This window comes from Tinamus guttatus, unplaced genomic scaffold, assembly GCF_059628265.1.
Source record: "Tinamus guttatus ecotype Peru unplaced genomic scaffold, ASM5962826v1 Tinamus_guttatus_pri_ptg000104l, whole genome shotgun sequence".
Classification (NCBI taxonomy): Eukaryota; Metazoa; Chordata; class Aves; order Tinamiformes; family Tinamidae; genus Tinamus; species Tinamus guttatus.
Window position 1 is genome coordinate 1,915,172 of NW_028288638.1, and position 20,139 is coordinate 1,935,310.

Here is a 20,139-nt window from a genome sequence, read left to right on the forward strand (position 1 = left end):
TAATGGGCAGTCTGTCCATTGGGCCAAGCTAGAGTCAATTGGGACTAAAATGCCCAGAAATAACACCAAGCAGCGAGAATCTACAGATCCACTCTTCCAGCACCACCTTGCTTGCTGACAGAGGCACAGCCAAAATTTCAATTCCTAATATTGTTGTTGCCCATCTGGTGCATGGACCCAATGTGTTGCACTGACCAAATGACCATGAATCTTTTGCAGGGATGTTCACAATGGCTCCTGCTCACTGGAGAACAGAGGTGCCAGCTGGCAGCTTGTGTGGTCTTGCTGACCTGCCAAACCATCTCTTCCACCACATTTGGTGACTCTGATACACTGAGGTAAATAACTATTTGAGAAGGTTTGAGAAAGTTAAAGATATGTTAAAAAGAAAAAGGTAAAAAGCTGCCTGGCTATGCTGCTATGGATTTCATCATTGAAATAGGTGATATATTTTAGGTTAATGTTTAAATGCATGGTGCTGACTATTTCTGTCTTTATTATTTAACTATACCATACCAAATAAAATGTGATAGAACTTATTTTTAAAGTATTTGGCTTACTTTGCTTCAAAACAAAATCATCATCTACTCCCCCTACTTTGGGAACAAAACTTTAAAATATACAATAAAAAATACATATTTTTGCATTCTCTTCAGTGACAGTTTTGCTATTAGTACAAGTTTTCCCCAGAAAAGGCACAGTAATGATATCAGTGACTTACCTCTGGAGTCACAGATAGGCACCAAGCAATGAAGTGTCTGTGATCATTAGCAAGCCTATTAGCCTGTAGGGCTGGGAGGAAAGAACTAATGAATTTAACATGGACGCAGGTTTTTTTGTGGCTGCTGGTTCATGTGCTGGAGAAGGGCCCTGCAAATGTTGAATTTACTAGCTGAGCTAACCCCTGTGTGCTTATTTATTTATTAACTTCAGTAACATATATAGGAAGTAATGCAGCAAAGTGAGTTAGAGCACAGCTACCTCCACAGTGAAAATAATGAGTCACTATGTGCATGGAAGGGAAGGCCGATTTCTCCTGCCCATATTGGTTGGCCCAAATAAGGACTGGTCACTGCAGCTGGTCAGGAGAATCGCGGTGTTGCAATCTCTTATCTTCGCTATCTGTGTCCTCTCCGGATGCAAACAGCAGGAGATGGCTGGGCCGCAGAAAGCCCGGCCGCCGCACCCCGCCTGCAACCCGCATTCCTTGTGCGTTGACTCAGGGCTATCGCTTTTCCTCCTGCTGTCCCAGCCGCGCGTTTCAGGCCGCTAACAACACCTGAGGGCAGGGGATGGATCGAGGAGCTGCATGGACTGCAAAGGCAGGGAGCAGGCAGGATAAATGCTCTGCACCTGGACTCAGCTTTGCAGCACTTCTTTGCACAAAGCAGAGCACCCCATGTCCCCTCTCTGTGTCTAGGAGATGCATGGGCTAGAGCTCAGTGTATGTAGGATGTACAGAGAGAGCAAGGCAAGCAGCGGGACTCATGTTAGTAGCTGAGTGCCCGCTATTCCCAGCTGCCCACCCTGAAAAATTGTGCATCGTGAACGGGCAGTGGTAGCGATGCTTCCACTGACGTCAGATGGACCAACAGCATGTCTGGACTGGACTCAATGCCATCTTATAGACATATGTGATTTCTGACTGAGCAAAGGGTAAACACAGCAGAGTAGTATCAGTGTACATCACCCTACTGTGATGTTTATATACCCTACTGCATTGTTTGTATATAGCTTACTCCGGATGTGCCAGTTTTTATTCTCATATTTACTTTTTTGTTGTCTTTCTCAGCCACGAAATAAGCTGGTACTGTAGTTCCCCATTCAGAGCTTAAAACATTTAAAAATCTGCTTTGGTCGAGGCAAAGTTTCCCTAGAAAATGCAGCACTGACACTGACTAAGGGGACTGAGGTGGCAGGTAAAACTTGGGTGTAAAAATGATGGTGATAAAAACGTAAGAACAACCCTGTTATAGTCACATGATGAAATGCTGGATGGACTGATGGTGGAATTTGCTATAATTAAGGTTTAATTCCAGGATCCATGTGTGTATCCGTCTCCTCCCTTCTACATGTTGCTGTACAAACAAGCAGTGGAAGACAGCAAGGACCGGAGCGTGTAAAAAATATCTACATTTTAACCAAGAAAGCTTCCTAGCAGCAGCATGGTTGGAGGAGGTTTAAACACAATAGTTGGTATAAGCAGCTCATGAGTGATAAGCCCAGTTCTGCCACCAATACTCCGCCCAGGGCAAATTATTTCCATCTATAAAATGGAAATGATAGTTACTAACCTGCTTTACAGGAGATTTGCAAAGATAAATTAGTTAATGTTTGTGCAGTTTTGAACATGCAAAGTGCCATAAAGCTCACAGAATTATTGCCTCCGTGAGGAAGCACAGAATACAAACAGCAATGCAAACAGTGGTGTCCGCACACTAAAATGCCATGCAAATGAAATCCGAGCGAGCCAGATTTATGAACCCTGCTAATTCAGCTCTGCCTTGTTTCTTTTCGTTCAAGAAGCCTGTCCTTTAAAATCACTTGTGCAAAACACAGGAAAGAGCAGCCCTGCCATTCATGAGCAGTTGCTTATGAATTCTGGGGGAAACTAAAAATAATAGATAATTGAAACCTGTCTATTTTTTCTTTTATTTAAGGAAGGAATGGAAGGATGGGGATTTCTTGTCTCTTGAAGGGTTTTGAGACTTGAGACCATTTATGCTGCGTATCTAGAAGGCAGGAGACACATCTGCAATATAAGGCAAATGTGTCACAGAAAAGCTGAAGAAATATTTTGCATTCAGTATGATACTCTCACGATGAAATATTAATTTAAAGCTAGTGGTCGGAAGGCTGACCTTTGTCTCGTGGCCTTTGATACATGCACGCATGCAGCTGGTAATAAAAGTTTTGCAATGTGAAGACGTATTGTATGTCCATGCTCAAATTCAGCTGGTGACACTAGCCTTGGAGGAGTTATACCAAGCGAAATTACTGGGTATGTGACTGGCTTTGGGGGAAATGTCAGATTTTAAAGTTAAACTGTTCCAGAAGTTGTTCCGTTATCTAAACAGGAACCGACAGAAGGTCTGAAAACCAAACGTGGTTGCAAGCATCCAAGACCTCGAGTCTTGGAATCTCTTGTTTACTTTCTACTCTTACGACTTTCATGAGTAGAAGACAAATGTCATGAAAATAAGACATTTGGGCTTAAAAAGGACGGGGATGATGGCAGTTTGCTGTGCAGCTCCGACAGTGGTACTGCAATGCCAGCACCAGACTAGGTTTCCTGTAGTAGATTTTTGCAGCACGGGAGAAATATTTGCCTGGTCTTCCCTTGCCCATCATGTCAGCAATGAAGGAGGTGGGCTATGACCAAGTACTCAGTTTTATGTGGATTCATACAAGCACAGAGAGCAGTGGGAAGTGAAGTCAGTATGAAAAGTCCCTGCTCAGAACAGTCAGTAGAATCACAGCTGCATGAAAAAATCTGCAGTGAAAGTGTTTGTAATCCTCCTATTTGTCCACATAACTGCAAATCTGTTGCATACACATAGTACTTAATGAGGCTGCACTGCATGAGGATCTTTGCAGCAAGCTGCATGAGTATCGTGCTCAAAGAGCAAATGCTGCCCTCAATTACGACCATGAAACCAGGCACATGAGCATGGCTGCACTGATATTATTAAGGCCTGAATGTACTTAAAGTACTTTGCATAATTTACAACATATAATGGGGAAAATGTCAGCTCCAGCATGAACGAGCTGTACAGTGATCAGCTCCTTGCAACCCTATATATATATGTATTAATAAATAGTTATAGCTGTGGTGGATATAGGGTTAAAGGCATTCGTTGGAGCCCCTCTTTTGCGCTAACATAAGTAAAAGGGATTTTTTCTGTGTCTGGCTGGGTCAGGAAGTAGTTAAGCTATCAGGAGAAGATAGCAGGGAGGAAGCCGGCAGCGAGCAGGGCAGCAAGGCAGCCCGAAACGGGCATCCCAGGGGAAAGCCAAAACGTGCATTCCGGGGAAAGCTGAAACGAGCCTCTCTGGGGAAAACCGAAACGAGCATCCCGGGGAAAGCCGGGCGCACTCAGCACCTCTTTTGCAACCTTTTTGTGTCCGGACACGTTGCGACGGGCATTTTTAACACTTCGTCTGCCAACCCTGTGTCATTGCGGGGCTGGAGTTTCCCGAGTCCGCACAGCACTTCCAGCCCCGCCAGGAGCTTTGCGATGCAGAAAGTCGTGACAGCGTCTGACCAGTCCCCCGGGTGGCTCGGGGAGCGACAGCAGCCGCTCGGCTCTGGTCACTGCAGCCCGGTCGCAGGGGGCACCGCTTCCACGCATTTCTCGGGGACCGGGAAGGGAAACACGATGTCACCCTGAGTACGCGCCGCTTACAGCAGCCCAGGGCGCTTTTCCCCCATGGCGGGGGAGGAAGGCTCCGCGTGTGCGCTCCTGCTCGCAGCGTGCGCCTTTCCCCGCGCCCGCCCTCCGCACAGGTGCCGGGGCCGCCCTTCCTCACCTGGGCGGGGAAGGCGCCGCCGGTTCCTCCTCCTCCTCCTTGCTCCCGCCTTCTCCTCCTCCTCCTCCTGCGCGGCGTGCCCAGAGGGAGCTGCTGCGCTGCGCGATCGGGCGCAGAGCGGAGCCGGGCGCGCCCCGTCCCGTCCCGTCCCGTCCCGTCCCGCAGCGAGCACCGCGCACCCGCCGCCGGCGCCACCAGGACGACAAGGAGGAGGAGAAGGAAAGGGGAGGAAGGCCGAGTGGGCGGCGGGACCACGCACGTGTGTGCGCAGCCTTCGACGGCGCGGCATGTTGCGGGGAGCCGCGGAGCGGGGCTGAGCGGCAAGGACAAGAGAAAAAGAAAAGAGAAGAAGGAGGGAAAAAAGAAGTACAAGGAAATCCCCAGAAGCTGCTCCGTGCGCCGCAGGAGCGGCCGCCGCGCAGCATGGGCGGCCGCGGCGCCGTCGCCGCTGTCCCGGTGCTGCTGTCGCTGCTGCTGTCGCCGCTGGGGCGCGTCGCCCTCGGCTCCGTGGTGGAGGAGAAGAAAGGTAGGGGCCGCGGGGGCGGGCGCGCCGGGGAGCGGCCGGGGAAAGTCCCGACTTCTTCCCTTAAAAAATAGAGGTGGGGGGACAAAAGAAAAAAAAAAGGGGGGGGGGGGACAAAAAAAAAAAGAAAATAAGAAACGAAACTTTAGCAGCGAGCGATCGCGCAGCCTGACTTCCTGATTCTAGGCGTATTTTCTTTTGTGGGGGTGGAGGAAATAGAAGGGAATAAACCTTGGCATATCCCGTCGGTTGTACTATTATTATTACTTTTCTGCCTCCCACCTCGGCGCGTTGCCCTCGCCGCTCCGCTCCGCGTGCGCCGCCGCCGTCCCCCAGCGAGCGCCTCGCAAAGGGAAAAGGAGCCGCAAAGGAGCCGCACCTGGTGGTGGCGGAGGTGGCAGCGGGGTAAACTTCGCCTCGCTGCTGTGTGTCTTTCCCCCGCCCCTGTTCCCCGTTAAATGAGAGCTATTTTATCCTCGTGCGTGGCTTTTGTTTTATTTGCCTGTTTATTGGAGGGAACTGGCTTAGGGGTGAGAAAACGCGTGTGAACGCTCAAACCCGTTGCTTTTTCTCTCGGCGTGTGCAGGCCCTGACTGCGCTGCCAAGCAGAGTGTCTTTATCTTGGAAATCAGCCAGCAGTGAAAAAAGAAGCTTCACCCCCCTGCCCCCGCCGCCCCTTTCCTTTAAATATAAAGCAGGAGGAGAGAATTGATAACTTCTTAGAAGGGCTTTAGACAACTGATTGAGTCTTGCATGACTGTGGACAGAATCACACCTTGCTGAAGAGCTGGTTGCACAATCTCAGAAAAGTCAAGAGATTCTCTCGTTCCACAAATCAAGTTCGTACCTGTTGTTGATGTAACCCAGGCAGTTTTTTTCTTTCCCTCGTTTCTTTTTTTTTTTTTTTTCCCACCCTTTGTAAAGGCTGGGAAATGAGCTGACTCCATCTGCTGTGCTGGTGTTCACAAGTCCTTTGAAATGCAGTTTCAGGTGCCTATGCCCTGTGGAAAACACGTACAAAGAAGAATACCTCGTTTATAGTGCCTGATACCCCATCCCCTAATGGCATCCTTGGGAGGGTACTGGTTACTTGAGTGTTACTGAATAACCAGGAGCAGAGGGATAACCTCCACTGGGTTTGTTCTCAGCACCTTTTCTCGGTAAATAACTGTTTGCATGAGGAAAACCCATAGCTCAAGGCCAAGGTTGAGGGCAGAGTCTTCAAGATGTGCAAATTAATTAATTGGTCTTTTTTTGCTCCCTGTATGAGCAAAAATTCAGGGGTGAGTAATGAAGTAGTTTTTGAGAGAAAGCAGTAGATCCAAAAGGTACCTGACCATCCATGTAGGTCTAGACTTGCTTTCTGGGCCAAGCGATCACATTCCCAGTGTTGGAATTTGGCATCCCAGTGAAAGGAAACATGCTACAGCAAACCTGTGCCACCTGACAGACCACCAGATAAAAACTGGTGCCACAAAAAGTTCAGGTGACTCAGGAATTGATTCTTTGTGAAACTGTGGAATTTCAAATTGATTACATTTCCTCACCCAGAAAAGGAGGTACCGTGGGGATGCAGCACTAGGACAAATACTGCTCTGGCTAGAAACCATCAAAATCACCCCATAAAATCAACATAATGTTTGAATGGAAGCTTAAATACAGTTGTGTCTTTTCCAAAAACTTTAGAATGAGATCGTTGGATATGGATGAGAGAAAACTAGTTTAGCTGTAACATCCTACTAATTAAAAAAAAAAAAAAAAAAAAAAAGTGGTGGTGGTGGAAGCTGAAATACACTCACAAAGACTAATACCTGCTTTTTATCCAGATTAATAACAGTGGAACTAATCTGGATTTGCTTTTATGTACGCAGGAAGGGCGGTTATGTGGCACCTAAGATAAATACCGGTAATAGTGGGCACGCTGCTTATTGCAGGATGCATTTGACCGATGTCCGTTTTGTGTGTCATTGCTCAGAGATAACGATGCAATTGAGACAAGCTGCTTTTTGTTGGTTTTGTATTGCTCGCTTGGTCAGTAGTCGCAGTGCTCCAGAGGGGAACATGCGGGTACGCGCTGGGAGCGCGTGGGCAGCTCTGGAGCTGCACAAGTTCTCTGTGGTGCCACCTTCCTGAAAAAAAAAAAAAAAGGAGAAATAAGTTCCTTACAGGTATTGAAATATTCATGTTGACACGGGAGAAAAAAAAAAAAGACTCTCTGATACTCGGTACAGTTTTTACCTATGTGCTACATGTGCACTGATGTTGTACAATGCTGCCGTTGAGACTGCAGATTCTGCATCATATTTTATGTTTTGTATGCGCTTAGAACATGCATTTTCGCCCAAAGGTGAATACAGTTATAGGTGTGAAAAGCTCTCCCCTGGTAGAGTTCACTTTGGTGAAATAATACAGTTAAGTAAAGTCTGAGTGTAGAGTGGTCTTGCTCCACAGCTTCAACATGTGAGTGATTAAGAATAAAACCCCAGCCCTGGCTTTCAGGGTGGTTTCTGATAAGTCGGGAAGGTAAAGTAACAGCAGCACATTTCTATTTGAGCAGCTTGCGAGGACGCAGTGTGCAAAAGGCTGCAAAAGAGATTGGCCTCAACAGAGCGCTCACGTGTGGTGAGCAAACTATGTAGCGACCTGGCAGCAGTAAATACAGGGTATAGTGTATTATTTCTTGCATGAAGAATATGTTCAGAGATTTGCAGATAACCCCAAAATCAACCCAGAGACTTTGCAATCAGAGCAGTCCATTGTAATTCATTTGTTAATTTGTAGAGAGGCACTTTCAGGGAGTGTCGTGTGATGCCATTGCCTTCCTGAGGGCTGGCTTTTTGCATTTGGATATCCATGCATCACTGAAATCCCTGTGATGTGCTAGCTTTAGCAGTCAGGTAGCTGACTAGCTGAACCAGTTCTTTCCTGAGGTGTCCTTATCAGTTTGTGTTTGTTTGGTGGCTCCTCAGAAAGGAGCTTGGTGAAAGGTCGATGTGGTTTTGGGGAGGGGGGCAATACCTTGATGGAGTGGTTTTACGTAGAAACTGTTGGAAGTTGCCCAGATTCCTAGATTAGCCCAAATTTGGGGTTTACATAGGATTGGATGTGCCCTGTGCACTTACGTGTTCTATCCAAAAGAGAGCCAGCCCATACTCCCAATTGGTAGTCAATATGTTATGTGCATTAATGTTTGCAGATAGCAGAACGTGGATCACATCTCATGGTAGGCTTGGCTCAGAAACTGCGAACGTGCCTGCATAGCGTAGGTGTAGTTATGCTGGGACTTGTCAAACTTTCCTTGGGATTTTGGACCCAGCTGTCACAGCAGCGTGTCCTCAGCTGGCTCTGCATTACGCTTGTGCTTCTGGAGCTGCTGCATCTCCAGGCTGCATGACAAGGGGGCTCGTGGAGGGACCCATCAAATGATGGTGGCTCAGACTAACCCATGGAATGCACAGGACGTGGGGAGGCGGCGTGGTGGTTTGGTCGCCTTCGCGGGGCTGCGGGTAGGAAGCGTTCAGGTGTTCTTTGCTTTGTGAGGAGCTCGTCGTATGCTGTGCAGGAAGCCGCTGTTGGATGCTTCATGTGGACTTGGGCAGCTGCTTTAGTTTGTGCAGCGTGCGCTCATCCTGTTAAATGCATGTCAGCTTGATCTTCTCCTGTGCACCTTCGCTTCTAGGAATGCGTTACTAGTAGGTGCCATATCCTCATACAGATCACCCCTGTCCATTGGTGTGTTGCTTCTTCCAACTATGTGAAACTGGTCTGTAAGGCTTCCTTATTTACGGCCAAATTCTACAGACCTAATAGTGTTGAGTAATAATGTATTTTCTTTTTCTTTCAGAAATAGTTACAGAACACTTGGTAGGAAGCAGAAGTTACTCCTAAAGGAAATGTGGAAAAAAAATCGTACTGCATGTGCGGAGAAGTGGTACCAAAATAAATGTCTAATCCTGCCGAAGCAAGGCTGCTATTTATTAGAGCAGCTGTGGCATGCCAGAGTGGCTTGTCCCATAGGGAGAATGTCTGTAGGCAGGTATGGGTCTGGTGCTCTGCGTGGGGTCTTTAAAAAAAAAAAAAAAAAAAAAAAGAGTTGCCCACATGGAAGAAGCATGAGAAAACTACTTGGTACTTTTCTCACTTAAACAGATGATCTTTTTGATGGCCACAGTGAAGACAGGCAGCATCTCTTGGTCACTGAGAGTAACAGTGCACTTGCTACCATATTGACTTATTATACTGTTTTTTTTTTTTAAATTATTTATTTATAAGTCAATGCTAGGACGCCAACTATGAGCTTTGCTTTCAAAACTTGACTGCAAGGTGTGCCTTGCCCATGGATGGATCTGTGCGAGGCAGCTGCAAGGTTCCTCCTACGGCCAGGCAGGAACCTTCTCTTGCCCGGCACATCTGCGGACATGAAAGTAAACATGTACGTGTTCGCATGCATGTCTCGGGATTAGATTGCATCAAATTACGGGCGGTTTTTGTTTGTTTCAGTGGCTGAACAACAACAACAAAAAAAAGCCTGGAAGGAAAGGAATATTTCCAGTCTAACTGAAACAAAAATGTTGGGGTGGTTCTGGTGAAGAGAAGAAAAGAAGGAAAGAAAAAAGAGAAACCCCAAACCACCAGCCAACCTAGAGACTTTATTCTAGCCTAATTCAGAATATTTAATTTGACCTGAGTCTATTTGTTTTCTTTTTAACTTGTCTAAAAAGGCAATTCATCAAATGCTGTTTGAAATGAAAAGTTCCAGGTTTGTTTAAAAAAAAAAAAAATCAGAGCACGACTTAATTTTCTTCAACCTCCCTCCCATTCAATTTTTGGAGCAAAGCACATTTGCTGTGCTTGGCCTAAAGGGATAAATGGGCTTTGATTCCCTTCTTGCCCATGAAAAACTGAAGTTTGGTGGGCATAGGTTAGGCAAATTGCCACTGGCGTGTATGTTGCCGCTTAGCTCCAGTCAGTTTTTATGTCATATGAACGTGCATGCAGATGGTTTAGATGCTCAGGAGTGCCCGTCCCGCTGCTCGGTTCCACTCGGAAAAAGTGATATTTTTGCCTGTTCCCTGCATCCCAAGCCAAAAAACCCCCCAAAAAACAAAACAAAAAAACCCACACAGTACCAGCAAGAACAGCTTTGCCAGGATGAGTCTCCCTGCGCGGATGGCATTGGCCGGTGTGGCTGGTGGCTGCTCCTGGCGGCACTGGGCCAGCTGAGTGACTCCAGCGCTGCTCCTGGGCTCAATGTTTTCCAGAGAAATGTGGAAGGAAGGAGGAGAGGACATAAACCAGCTGCTTTGATGACAGTGTGGTAGTATTTCAGCTTGAGCTTTTACGAGAAAAAAATTATCAGTTTGTGGGAACAGAATGGGAGGGGGATTGTGTGCGTGGTGCAATCAAAACGTGGTACAGCCGGGCTGGGTTTTGCTTCACTGTCAAGAAAACTTGAAATTAAGCAGAGAAAGCTGCGGGAATCAGCTGCGCTTGGCACTGGGGGTGATGCCGTTGCGGACAGTGTTATTTTTGCCTCATGAGAGCCCCATGTCTGTGCCAGGATGTGGGGGCTTTGACAAACCAGTGGGAAATTCCTCCCCCTTTTTCCTTTGGATTGCACATAATTAATTGTGAACCTTTCCTCCTCCTCCTCTTCTTGTACCCCTTTCGACCACAAGACCTTTGCAGAGCAATCCTGAAGCCTACGCGGGTGGTGAAGCTGAGGAAGGAGGCAGCATTCAAGGCAGAAGCTGGTTTTGGCAGTCAGATCAGTTATTTCAACAGTGCCCTTGGCCAAGGGAGCACGATGCTGTTCGCACACATCGGTGCCGCGTTCCCGTGATTCAGGTTGAATCACCCCGTTCAAATCATTTGAATACATTGGTGACTTCTAGTAAGCGAGACAACCTCTGCAATTAGGATGGCATGCTACATATTTCGTGTTATTTATTATGTGGTTTTCGATAGATACGATTAAGCTGGCTTGCACTTGTGATGGTAGGTGGCATTTCCACACACGTTGCTTAACCAAAACTTGCATTAGCATGAGGTATGCACTTGTTTCATACAGGTGCCATTGAGCTGCGTCCTTGACACTTAGCTTTTTTTTTTTTTTTTTTTTTTTTTTTTTTTCTTTCCACCGAAGCAAGCACTTAGCAGGGAAAAGGATTCCCTTTGCCTAAGTGCCCCTCCTTTTATTTTTGTATATTTATATATTTATTTCTTTAATCATATTGGAGAGCTCTCAAACAGTTGCTTCTTATCCATTTGATTCAATTGTGGCTCTGCTCCTGGGCTGTAAACTCCAATGGATGTGGCAGGAGCGGAGATGCTAAAGACACAGATGTGTGTGCAGATTGAGTGTTATCTCTGGTGTTTCCAAAGGGATGCATTTCATGGTTTGTGTTGAGCTTCTGCATTTGGACTTCTGAAGAGAGCCCTATAATTAGGGGAAACAGAGAAGTAAAGGTCTGCCTGGCCTTTCTTTCCTAATGTAATCTATTAACTAGTTTGTGTTAGCTTTTAGTTAGGTCTGTCTTGCTATTGAATAAAACCTATGTAGTTTAGGGGTAAGGGTATGAAAATAGTATTAAAATATATAGACACTTGCTCTGTTTAGCTGGTTATATGCTGTACAGCCATAATGATTAATTCAAGAATATATTTAAAGCAATAAGAAGCTCTGGTTGGTGGTGCACCTTGGGGATAAGGAGAAGTAGTAAGCTACAAGGATCTACTCTTGGAATCACTGTCTTATGTATTAAGCACCATGCAGTTCCAAGGAGATTTGTCGTGCTCATTTCCAGTCTTTTTCCACTTAATATAATATCAAAGATACTTAAGGCACTGAGGATACCTGTTTGGTAAAAGGGTGTTTCAGAATAGTAAGGTACTGGATGCTGAGTAGCATCTCGGTTTACAGATGTGGTCACTGTTTCTCTTGCAATTGGAAGTTGAAGTTTTCTTTACCGAGTGCCTTGTCAGTAAACTTAAACTGTAAGCAGGTGTTAGGAATCTGGAAACCTGAAAAAAAAAATCTTTCTTTGGTTCTTTAATTATCTCACTGGGGAGCAAAAGCTGTGGCAAAAAGCATATACGATTAATATTTGACAAGCTTCCTTTTACAGTGGTAAATCTGGAAATGCAGAGATGGTCTACCAGAGAAGTAAAGATGCATCTCCTTTGCCTTTATGAGGAAAGGATCCTCAAATTCTTAAGTGAAAGCTCCCAGTGTTTGGCACTAAGTTTTCAGGAGCTGTTGAGCAGAAAGTGATGCTTTTAGCCAAAAACATTTTTATGCATGAAGTGTCTTTTATTTTTCGTTATTTCTATTATAAGTTCTCATGAGTGAAAACTCGGCATTCCCACTTGTTAAAAAGGTTTCAGTGTGTATTGCTGCTGTTCAGACTAGTTTGGAGTGATAGCTTGTTTTATTTCTTTTTCCCTCTGTTAAAAGCAAACAAAACCCTGAGTGGAAACCCAACAAAACCAGAACAAAACAAACGGATTTTTTTGAAACAGAAATTTTAGTCAGCAAAACCCTGATGCCTTGTCAGTGCTCGACCACGAGCTAAGTTGTTGGGTCTCCACATAAACACAAGTTTCACAGCCGCAGAGCAGCACATGAGTTTGGGGACTTTTGGCTTTGGCATGCAGTAGAGATGTGGTGAAAGTGCAACTTCGTTCTCAGAGCAAATCCAAGGGAGAAAAGTCTCTGCCTGAAAAATAGGCCAGAAAAGCTAGTGATAGCCCCCCCTGCCCTCCTTTGGGTATGGGGGTGAGGTCTTGCACAGCAGAGGCCTGGAGTGTTGTGGACAGAAGATGAATTATGCTGATAAGACCCAATTTTCCTCTTCAGGTTCATAGTTTAAACTTGGTCTAAAATCTGATTGCTCACTCTAAGCCTGTCCCTACCAGGGCCATGTAGCCGAGTGTGCTGGTTGACCATGCTAGTGAAGAAAGTAGCTTCTGGCTTTCTATAGACAACTTCACTAGTTAATCTTTGTTTACTTGTGCATATGTGACCTGAGAAAGGAGCGCTTGTGAAGCTGAGGAAGGCAAACAGATGAGACATCTTGTGCAGCAGCCTACGTGAGGTGTGTACGGCTTGCAGGGTTACCTCCACACATTGTGCTTATTGTCACGGCTGCGGCATCTGGGTAGCGCTTGATGCTGTTATTGCTTCCCTGAAATTATTGGCGGAACTTCCTTTATTTCAGGAGTGGGAGTAGGGGCAAAATTCCTCGGCCACAGGTCTGGAGATGGAAACATGCGGGCTGGGTTCATGCCATGCTTGCCCCCAGCCTTGGGTCTGCCTATGTACCAAGAAGCATGAGGGGCTGAGTTGCAGCAGCTTCAAGTCAGTGTAAAAGCCAAGATGGGATCCCTCCCATTCCTAATTAATAATATGACTACTCTCAACGAGCATCTCTGCAGTTAAAGCTGAAGGCACAACTTCAGCATCTTCAGTTATCTAATCAGGTCTAATCATTACTTAAAACATCTGTTTTGGTATGTGTGCAATTACCAGATGAGTTTGATTTTTTTTTTTTTTCCTTTTTGAGTTTTGAAAGGACTACCATCGCTATGCTCTGATTTCCATCTGGTCTTCAGCAAGTAATTAGCTGCTGAGCAATAGTATTTTCTGTCTGTCTCCCTGTTAATAAGCTCTACAAGGTGCTCTGGCTAATGATTTTATTATTTCAAAGCTTCTTGTTCCCTCTTTCTCTCTTAATGAGGCAGATGCTGTAGGCAGCATCATTTCATCAGAGTTGTCTGTGGTAGATTAACTAATCCAGCAACACCTTTTCTGAGTAACTCTCCTTGACACTTCCAAGATATGTCAAGAAGGAAAAGGGAAGAACAGACTGTTACTCTGAATTAGGTCTTTTTGATTGAAACAGTAGGAATCTTTTTGCCTCAGTGAGCAATTCAGTGAATTAAGAGTAAAAGCTAATTAATTAACACAGCCTCTATTACTTTTGTGTCTGGTCATTGCTATGAACCAAACTAATACATGATAGCAAGGGTGTCAAAGATGCTACAAATGTCAAGAGTTGGATTCCTTGAGGTTCTTGGAGAAATCTTCCCTCTTTCAAAAAGCTGTCTCTGTCCCAGAGCTTCCTTCACTTATCTTGAAGTTTAATATGTATGTATCTGTATGCTCAGCTCATGCTTGCATCTTGTATGTACTAGGCATCTCTGTGAAACGAAAATCTGAATTAGACTGTAGCGCCTTTTGAGTGGCAGTGGCTGTTTTCTCCAGTCTTAATATGGTGCTACTTGGTCCTGTCTCTGAACTCAAATGTTGAGTTTAGAGACCCGAATCACTTCAGAAATAGTAAGCACATGGCTACTGAGTAAACACCCTGACTGTAATAGATTGGATTAGAAAACAGATTGTTCTTGGCTAGCGCTGTATTATTGAGAATGATGATATCGTACTGGTGATCGTAATGTTGGACTTAATGGCCCATAGGCTTTGATAAAAGCTTTGTAAAATTGTCAGCAATAATTCTATCCATTGTTAGATTGCCAAAGAAATTCTTCGGTCCTTGGAATAAATTACTACCATCAATTGTGTTTTTGTAATTATACAAAATAATGCTTTCTTTCTGAAGCTGTAATAACTCAAATGAAAAAAATAATGTCAGCCTAAAATTAATGGGTCAGACGCAATTGCTCTAACTCTCTCTATACACCCAGGCTGGGTTGGGGTAGCTTCACGTCTGAGTCTTTCTGGTCTCTTGTATGGAAAATGGGTGTCTTTTAATTACCTCTGCCAATCACTGCCTTGGTCAGTAGAGACAGAAGATGTGATTGCCTGTTCTGTTGAGAGTGGGAAAACAGTTGCAGTGCGCTATGGCTCTGTCTTGTTGGTAGTTTCCTTTTTTAAATTTCTTTTTTAGTACTATAGCTTTTAAAATGTTGACATTGAAAAGGCATAATTACTTTCTTAGTCCTTAATACATTGTTCCAAAAAAAAATGCAGAAACATTTAATTTTTGTCCATAAATTATGCTCTCTGTCAAGGTATGGTTGGCCGTGTGCCTTTCAGATTTTTTCCACAGCTACTAACTTCCTAACTTTACTTCCTCTTCCCACTCCCCCCTTTTCCCATCACTAGTTAAATGACAAATTATAAGCCACAGAGTGATACAAAATGGGCTATTATCCACAGAGAGAAGAGAAGGAAGTACTATTAAGAGAAAACAAGTAACACAGACTATTTAACAGCACATTAAGCCATGGAGCTCTTAGACTCTACTCATCACACAGTGATGAGAGCAGGAGAATGGCACTATGTGCCATTAATCTAGTCGAGCAAATGTTCTGGTTCCAATATCTTTAGTGATACTTAACATATCTAATAAGGTGATAATGATAGCACAAAGCATAATGAAGAGCTGAACGTGGACTTTCCAACTCCGCAGCCTGGGATGCACAAGAAGAGACTGCTGCTGGCCCAGAGGTGGAGTTTGACTTTTGGTCTCTAGGGAAGACGAGAACAGAAATGTATCTACTGCTAAATACATAAAGGGTTTGTCCCAATAGATTTATCACTTGCCAGTGTTAAGTTGCCCGATTTTCTTTAGAAAGTGGAGACAAAGGAAAGAATACATAATGGGGCAATGTACTCTTCAGTTTCCATCCATGCAGCTTTCTCAATACTTTACCCCAGAAAAATGCAGGTCTTAAAATAATGATCTGGCCTGGCAAACTACCTATGATAAATTCTTGCTGCAATTTCCACCTTGCTGATACATTTGGCAGTGGTGGTAGAGTGACATTCAAGGAAGGCCTTGCGAAGAGCTGGCTGTCTGACTTTGTAGTGTACCACTTTGAAGAAAAGCACTGCAGCTACATGCAGGGAAGCTTATGGAAAAGGTGAAATTATGGAGAGTTGGAGGAGAAAGAAGAAAATCTGGAACTCTTGCTTCTCAATTACAGTAATGCCTCAGCGGGGACATGCATCTCCCATTGAGGCTTGATCGAGCAAACCTTAGGCATAATGTTTCTTTGAAGTCTATGGATATTTTGTCTGCCAGGACTGCAAGATCAGTTTTTTATTACTTTATTTGCCTAAGAAAACTCTTCTCATCTAGCTTAAAGGGAAAGCTGATGTAGAGCACCACACTATGTTACATGAAGGCTCTGCCAAAAAATAATTCTCTTGAAACGCAAGGCATGATTATAAATTCTAATCACATCACAAGATATTTTGGTGTCAGTGGCAACTTTAAAAGAGTCTTTTGGCTGAAAATGCTCAGAAGTAAGTCTAGTAAGCACAGATTCTGGTAATTCTTTTGCCAATTCTTTCTGCCATTCTTTTTTTCTTGAAAGATTGTTTCTATGTACGTGATTGGATGTGACTGAGGAGGGTGAACTCCTTCACCTGGGTGAAGTGATAGGGATTCCATGCTGGTTTCTGTAAGACTACTGTTGTCCAGATAGATGAGCAAAAAGGAATTGATCCTGAACCTTGATTGAGCTGAGTAACGTGTCATTCGTGTGTTGGATGTGTTGGACCTGAAGCTCTTAAACAGGAATTCTTATGAAGAACTATGGATTTAGCAGAGATAAAATGAATATGTTTACGATATGTTAATCTGCAAGTCCTGGCTTATATGGGCCTCTGGCACTCTTCCTTTATAGTTAGGAAAAAATGGTGTTACCACAGCAACTGCTATACCACCCAGTACTTAAGCAGCTGCCGCCTCTGTAGCATTTATAAAAGTACATTAGACAGGTTTTTTTTAAAGGGCATGCTATTAAAGCAAAAGTTGGAACTTAACACTTGCTGAACACTGCGCCTGAGGAGGGCGTGAATTTGCTGTTCTTAAGTGAAACATTTCCCTAGTGGAAATAATTAGCAATAGCTGCGATTTGGGAAGCTGCCTTGGCCAATGTGCAGTTGTGTGGATGTATATGTGATCTGTCTGAAAGCAACAGAGGTGCTCGTAGCCCTGGAGTTCACATAGGTTCATTAGCCGTGTTTCACAGGGGAGCGAAATAAGGTTGTTTAGGCAAGTGAGGGCTTTGAGATGCCCGAGTGGAAGCTCTTGCAAGGGGTGGCTAGTGAATGCAGATACTTGGTGTGTCCTGGGAATGAGCTACTTTAAAGAGTATTGCCATTGAAGTCATGAACTAATGGAAGTATCAGAAACCACTGGAAGGAATGTGGATTTGGGGCTAGATTTCCTGTTATGTTTGTGCATTGCATGTGTTTGACAGCAAATAAGTTGTGTCTTGGTATGTGTATAATGTTTTGCTGCCTATTAAACCTTAGACTAGTACAGTATAGCTGTTTCTGTACAGCAAAATTTGATCCATATGGGGAGGCAAAGGCCATGGGAAAGACTAGGGAAGTTTTTAGGCTAGTCTGTTCTCAGTGAGACTATGCTTTATCACTGATACCATGGTGTTGTAAAGTCAATATACTGGTGCAGAGTTTTCTTGTTAAGCCACTTAACAAGAACCCACTGTGGGGGTAGGAAGACCTTCAGGACTAGTTAATTGCTTATGTTTCTTCTTAGTCTTAATCCTTAATAGGAAAGAGCTGAGTGTATGTGTATTAATAGAATTATGTGCTTAGAAGAAACTCTATGTGGAATTGTGAGAAATTATTTATTACTCTTACTATAGCACTGCGCATGCAAGAAGATTTTGCTGTTGTCTCATTGAGTGTATTTTTTCATATATTTTGTAGAACTGTATTAAAAAATAGATTTTGCTTTAGTGAAGATGCCTAGAAACATAACGGATGGTAATTTGTCCAAAATATAACAACAAAAAAAGTCAATTTGTAGGCTTGCACTGCAGTTTTTAAAAGCCAAGATTTCATGGTATGCATTTAGCGATTTTTGTGCATTACCACAATGAGTAGGCAGGCAGTAACTTATTTCAAAAAGGTATGAATGCCTTGAAAAACACAGCCCTTCTCTACCTGATTTCTAATGAGTCTCCCTCCTGCGATGAGGGACCCAATGCTGTAGGAGGAGGGCTTTCCAAAGCTGGCAGGGTTATAAAAAGCTGTTCTATGTGTCCATTAAAAAGGCACTGGGGGGTTGAGAGGCAGAAAAAGGAGCCACTGGGAAGTGTGATGCTTAGGAATGAGGGGTTGCATGTGGCAGAGGTGATGATGATATTTGGTTGCTCTAATTTGGCTGTCCACCATGGTAAGCACCAACTGGAGGAGAAAATCTGCTCCATTCAGCCTGTGGTGATGTATCCCAGTGGAAGACCTACAAACACCAAAAGCCCTATGGGGAGAGGCAGCTCCTAGTGTGATATGTAATTTTTAGGCCTGCTTAAAGAATCCTGCACAGAAGTCAGCATTGATCTCTTTCAGGTATTGCAAAGGGTTTTTGTTTTGTGTCTCAACAACGCTTTAGTGCTGCAAGAAGTTCGGCCAAGGAGAGACAGGGCAAGGAAAAGCTTCAGTGCAGCCTGAATTCAAGGATCAAATCTGCTAGGTGTTTTGGGTCTTGAGGGGGGAAGGGTTGGTTTATTTGCTTGGTTTTATTTTTTGTTTCTTGGCTGTGCAGGGATCAGAATAATGTTTTCCCCATGAGACAGTGGAAAGAGGATTATAAAGTCAGGATCTATGTATTGTAATTGTCTGCACTATTATATAGATTTGATATGGCTTAAACCTCTTCCCTACCCTCTCACTCTCTTAAGCCATCCCAAACAAGAAATTGCACATGAACATGGAATTATGCCCTTAAATACGGGATGCACAGACAGATACATATATATGTATTTTTTTTTTCTCTTGGCATTTGTGTTGACAAGAGATGGCCAAATCTCCAGGAAGAAGGTATAAATGCTGCCATATTTGGGTCTAGGCAGCACTAGCTCTGATGCACTGCCAGTGGGCTGGAGCTGCTGTTCCTCGGGTTGTTCATGACCTGGATAAAAAAAAGATTATTTTCTGGACATAGCTTGCCCAGCACAGCCTACATCACCCCAAACGCATGCCTGCACATGCCACTCGGCCTCAGCACAGTGGTGGGTACACTTCACATCGTGGGAATAACCCCCAAGGTTGTGTTTGGTTTAGGCATCAATAAGTGCATAATTTATTGTGTCATTAAGGTCCTTTAAATTTATCCTTTTTTTTCCTTTTTTATTTTTATTTTTTATTTTTTGAGAACTTGATAAAATTTATAAGTTGCAGGCAAAGAGAAAACAAAAGTGGAGGGCGGGGGAAAGCAAATCTATTAAGCTTTAAACTGCAAGTTGTCTGCAAAGTGCCGCTGGCAATGACTGCATCTAGAGAAGCATTTTATTAGTTCGCAGCTTTGGGATATTCTGTTCTAATTAATATTGAAAATGAATTTGTGCTGTTTTGTGCAGCCTTAAACGTGAATCCTGCTGCTGAATACCGATCAGATTTTTGCTGCAGCCCAGACGTGACTGTGGATAAATATTTACGTAAGGTATATATATGCCACATCTGCATTGTCAAGTGGGCTTTGGGGGAAAAGGAAGCTCATTTTTGAGGTATTTTTTGATGGTTTTCTGATGGACAGCCCTCACTGCTACACTGAAAGCATTATGCTCTTCCAGCGTTGTTTTACACCTCGATCCGGGCCCTGCTTTAGCAGCCAGCAATTACAGTCCATTAGGGGAGAAACAAGTCTGTGCAGCTCATGCTACATACAGTAGCTTCGCATCTAAATTTGAAGTGTAATCATGCACAAACATTTATTTGACCAGTATTGCTTGTGGCTTTACTGTTAAGTGGATAGTTAAAGGCTTAATGACCCCTTTGAAACTAAGTGCTTCATGTCTATAGTGTATTAACGATACCCTGTGATTGAATTTTCCCCTTCTCTGTGCTTCTAAAAGACCCTTGGGCTGCTGGCCCCATTTGCCCACTCCGTTTCCAATGCCGGCCCTTGGGGAAGGGCATGTGGCCGCGTGCCGCTCCGTGCGGCAAGCCAAGGTGACACTTGATGAATGCTGAGGAGCCCGTTTGTTTGCTTTCCTCCGCAAGAAGAAAAATGGCCAGTCGGGCGAGGAATTTGTGTGATGCAAAGGGAAAATCCCTTGGGCCTTGAGCCTGCGTGGCTTTGAAT

General features: G+C 44.2%; 1 protein-coding gene and 1 long non-coding RNA gene across 2 annotated transcripts in view; one reads left to right on the forward strand and one right to left on the reverse strand.

Moving 5' to 3' along the window:
• Nucleotides 1–4,768: 4,768 nt before the first annotated feature.
• The window catches only part of EGFR (epidermal growth factor receptor), a 140,052-nt gene continuing 124,681 nt past the window's right edge, over nucleotides 4,769–20,139 (forward strand). Inside the window, 1 exon segment of the mRNA XM_088520874.1 lies at nucleotides 4,769–5,056. Within this exon segment, the coding sequence (XP_088377000.1) occupies nucleotides 4,954–5,056 (103 nt within the window). The 5' untranslated portion in view covers nucleotides 4,769–4,953.
• LOC148595411 (uncharacterized) lies at nucleotides 14,024–14,537 on the reverse strand. The gene is made up of 2 exons (XR_015913161.1): nucleotides 14,450–14,537; nucleotides 14,024–14,155 (listed from the first exon to the last, which is right to left on the reverse strand). It is a non-coding gene; the product is annotated as an uncharacterized LOC148595411 (long non-coding RNA).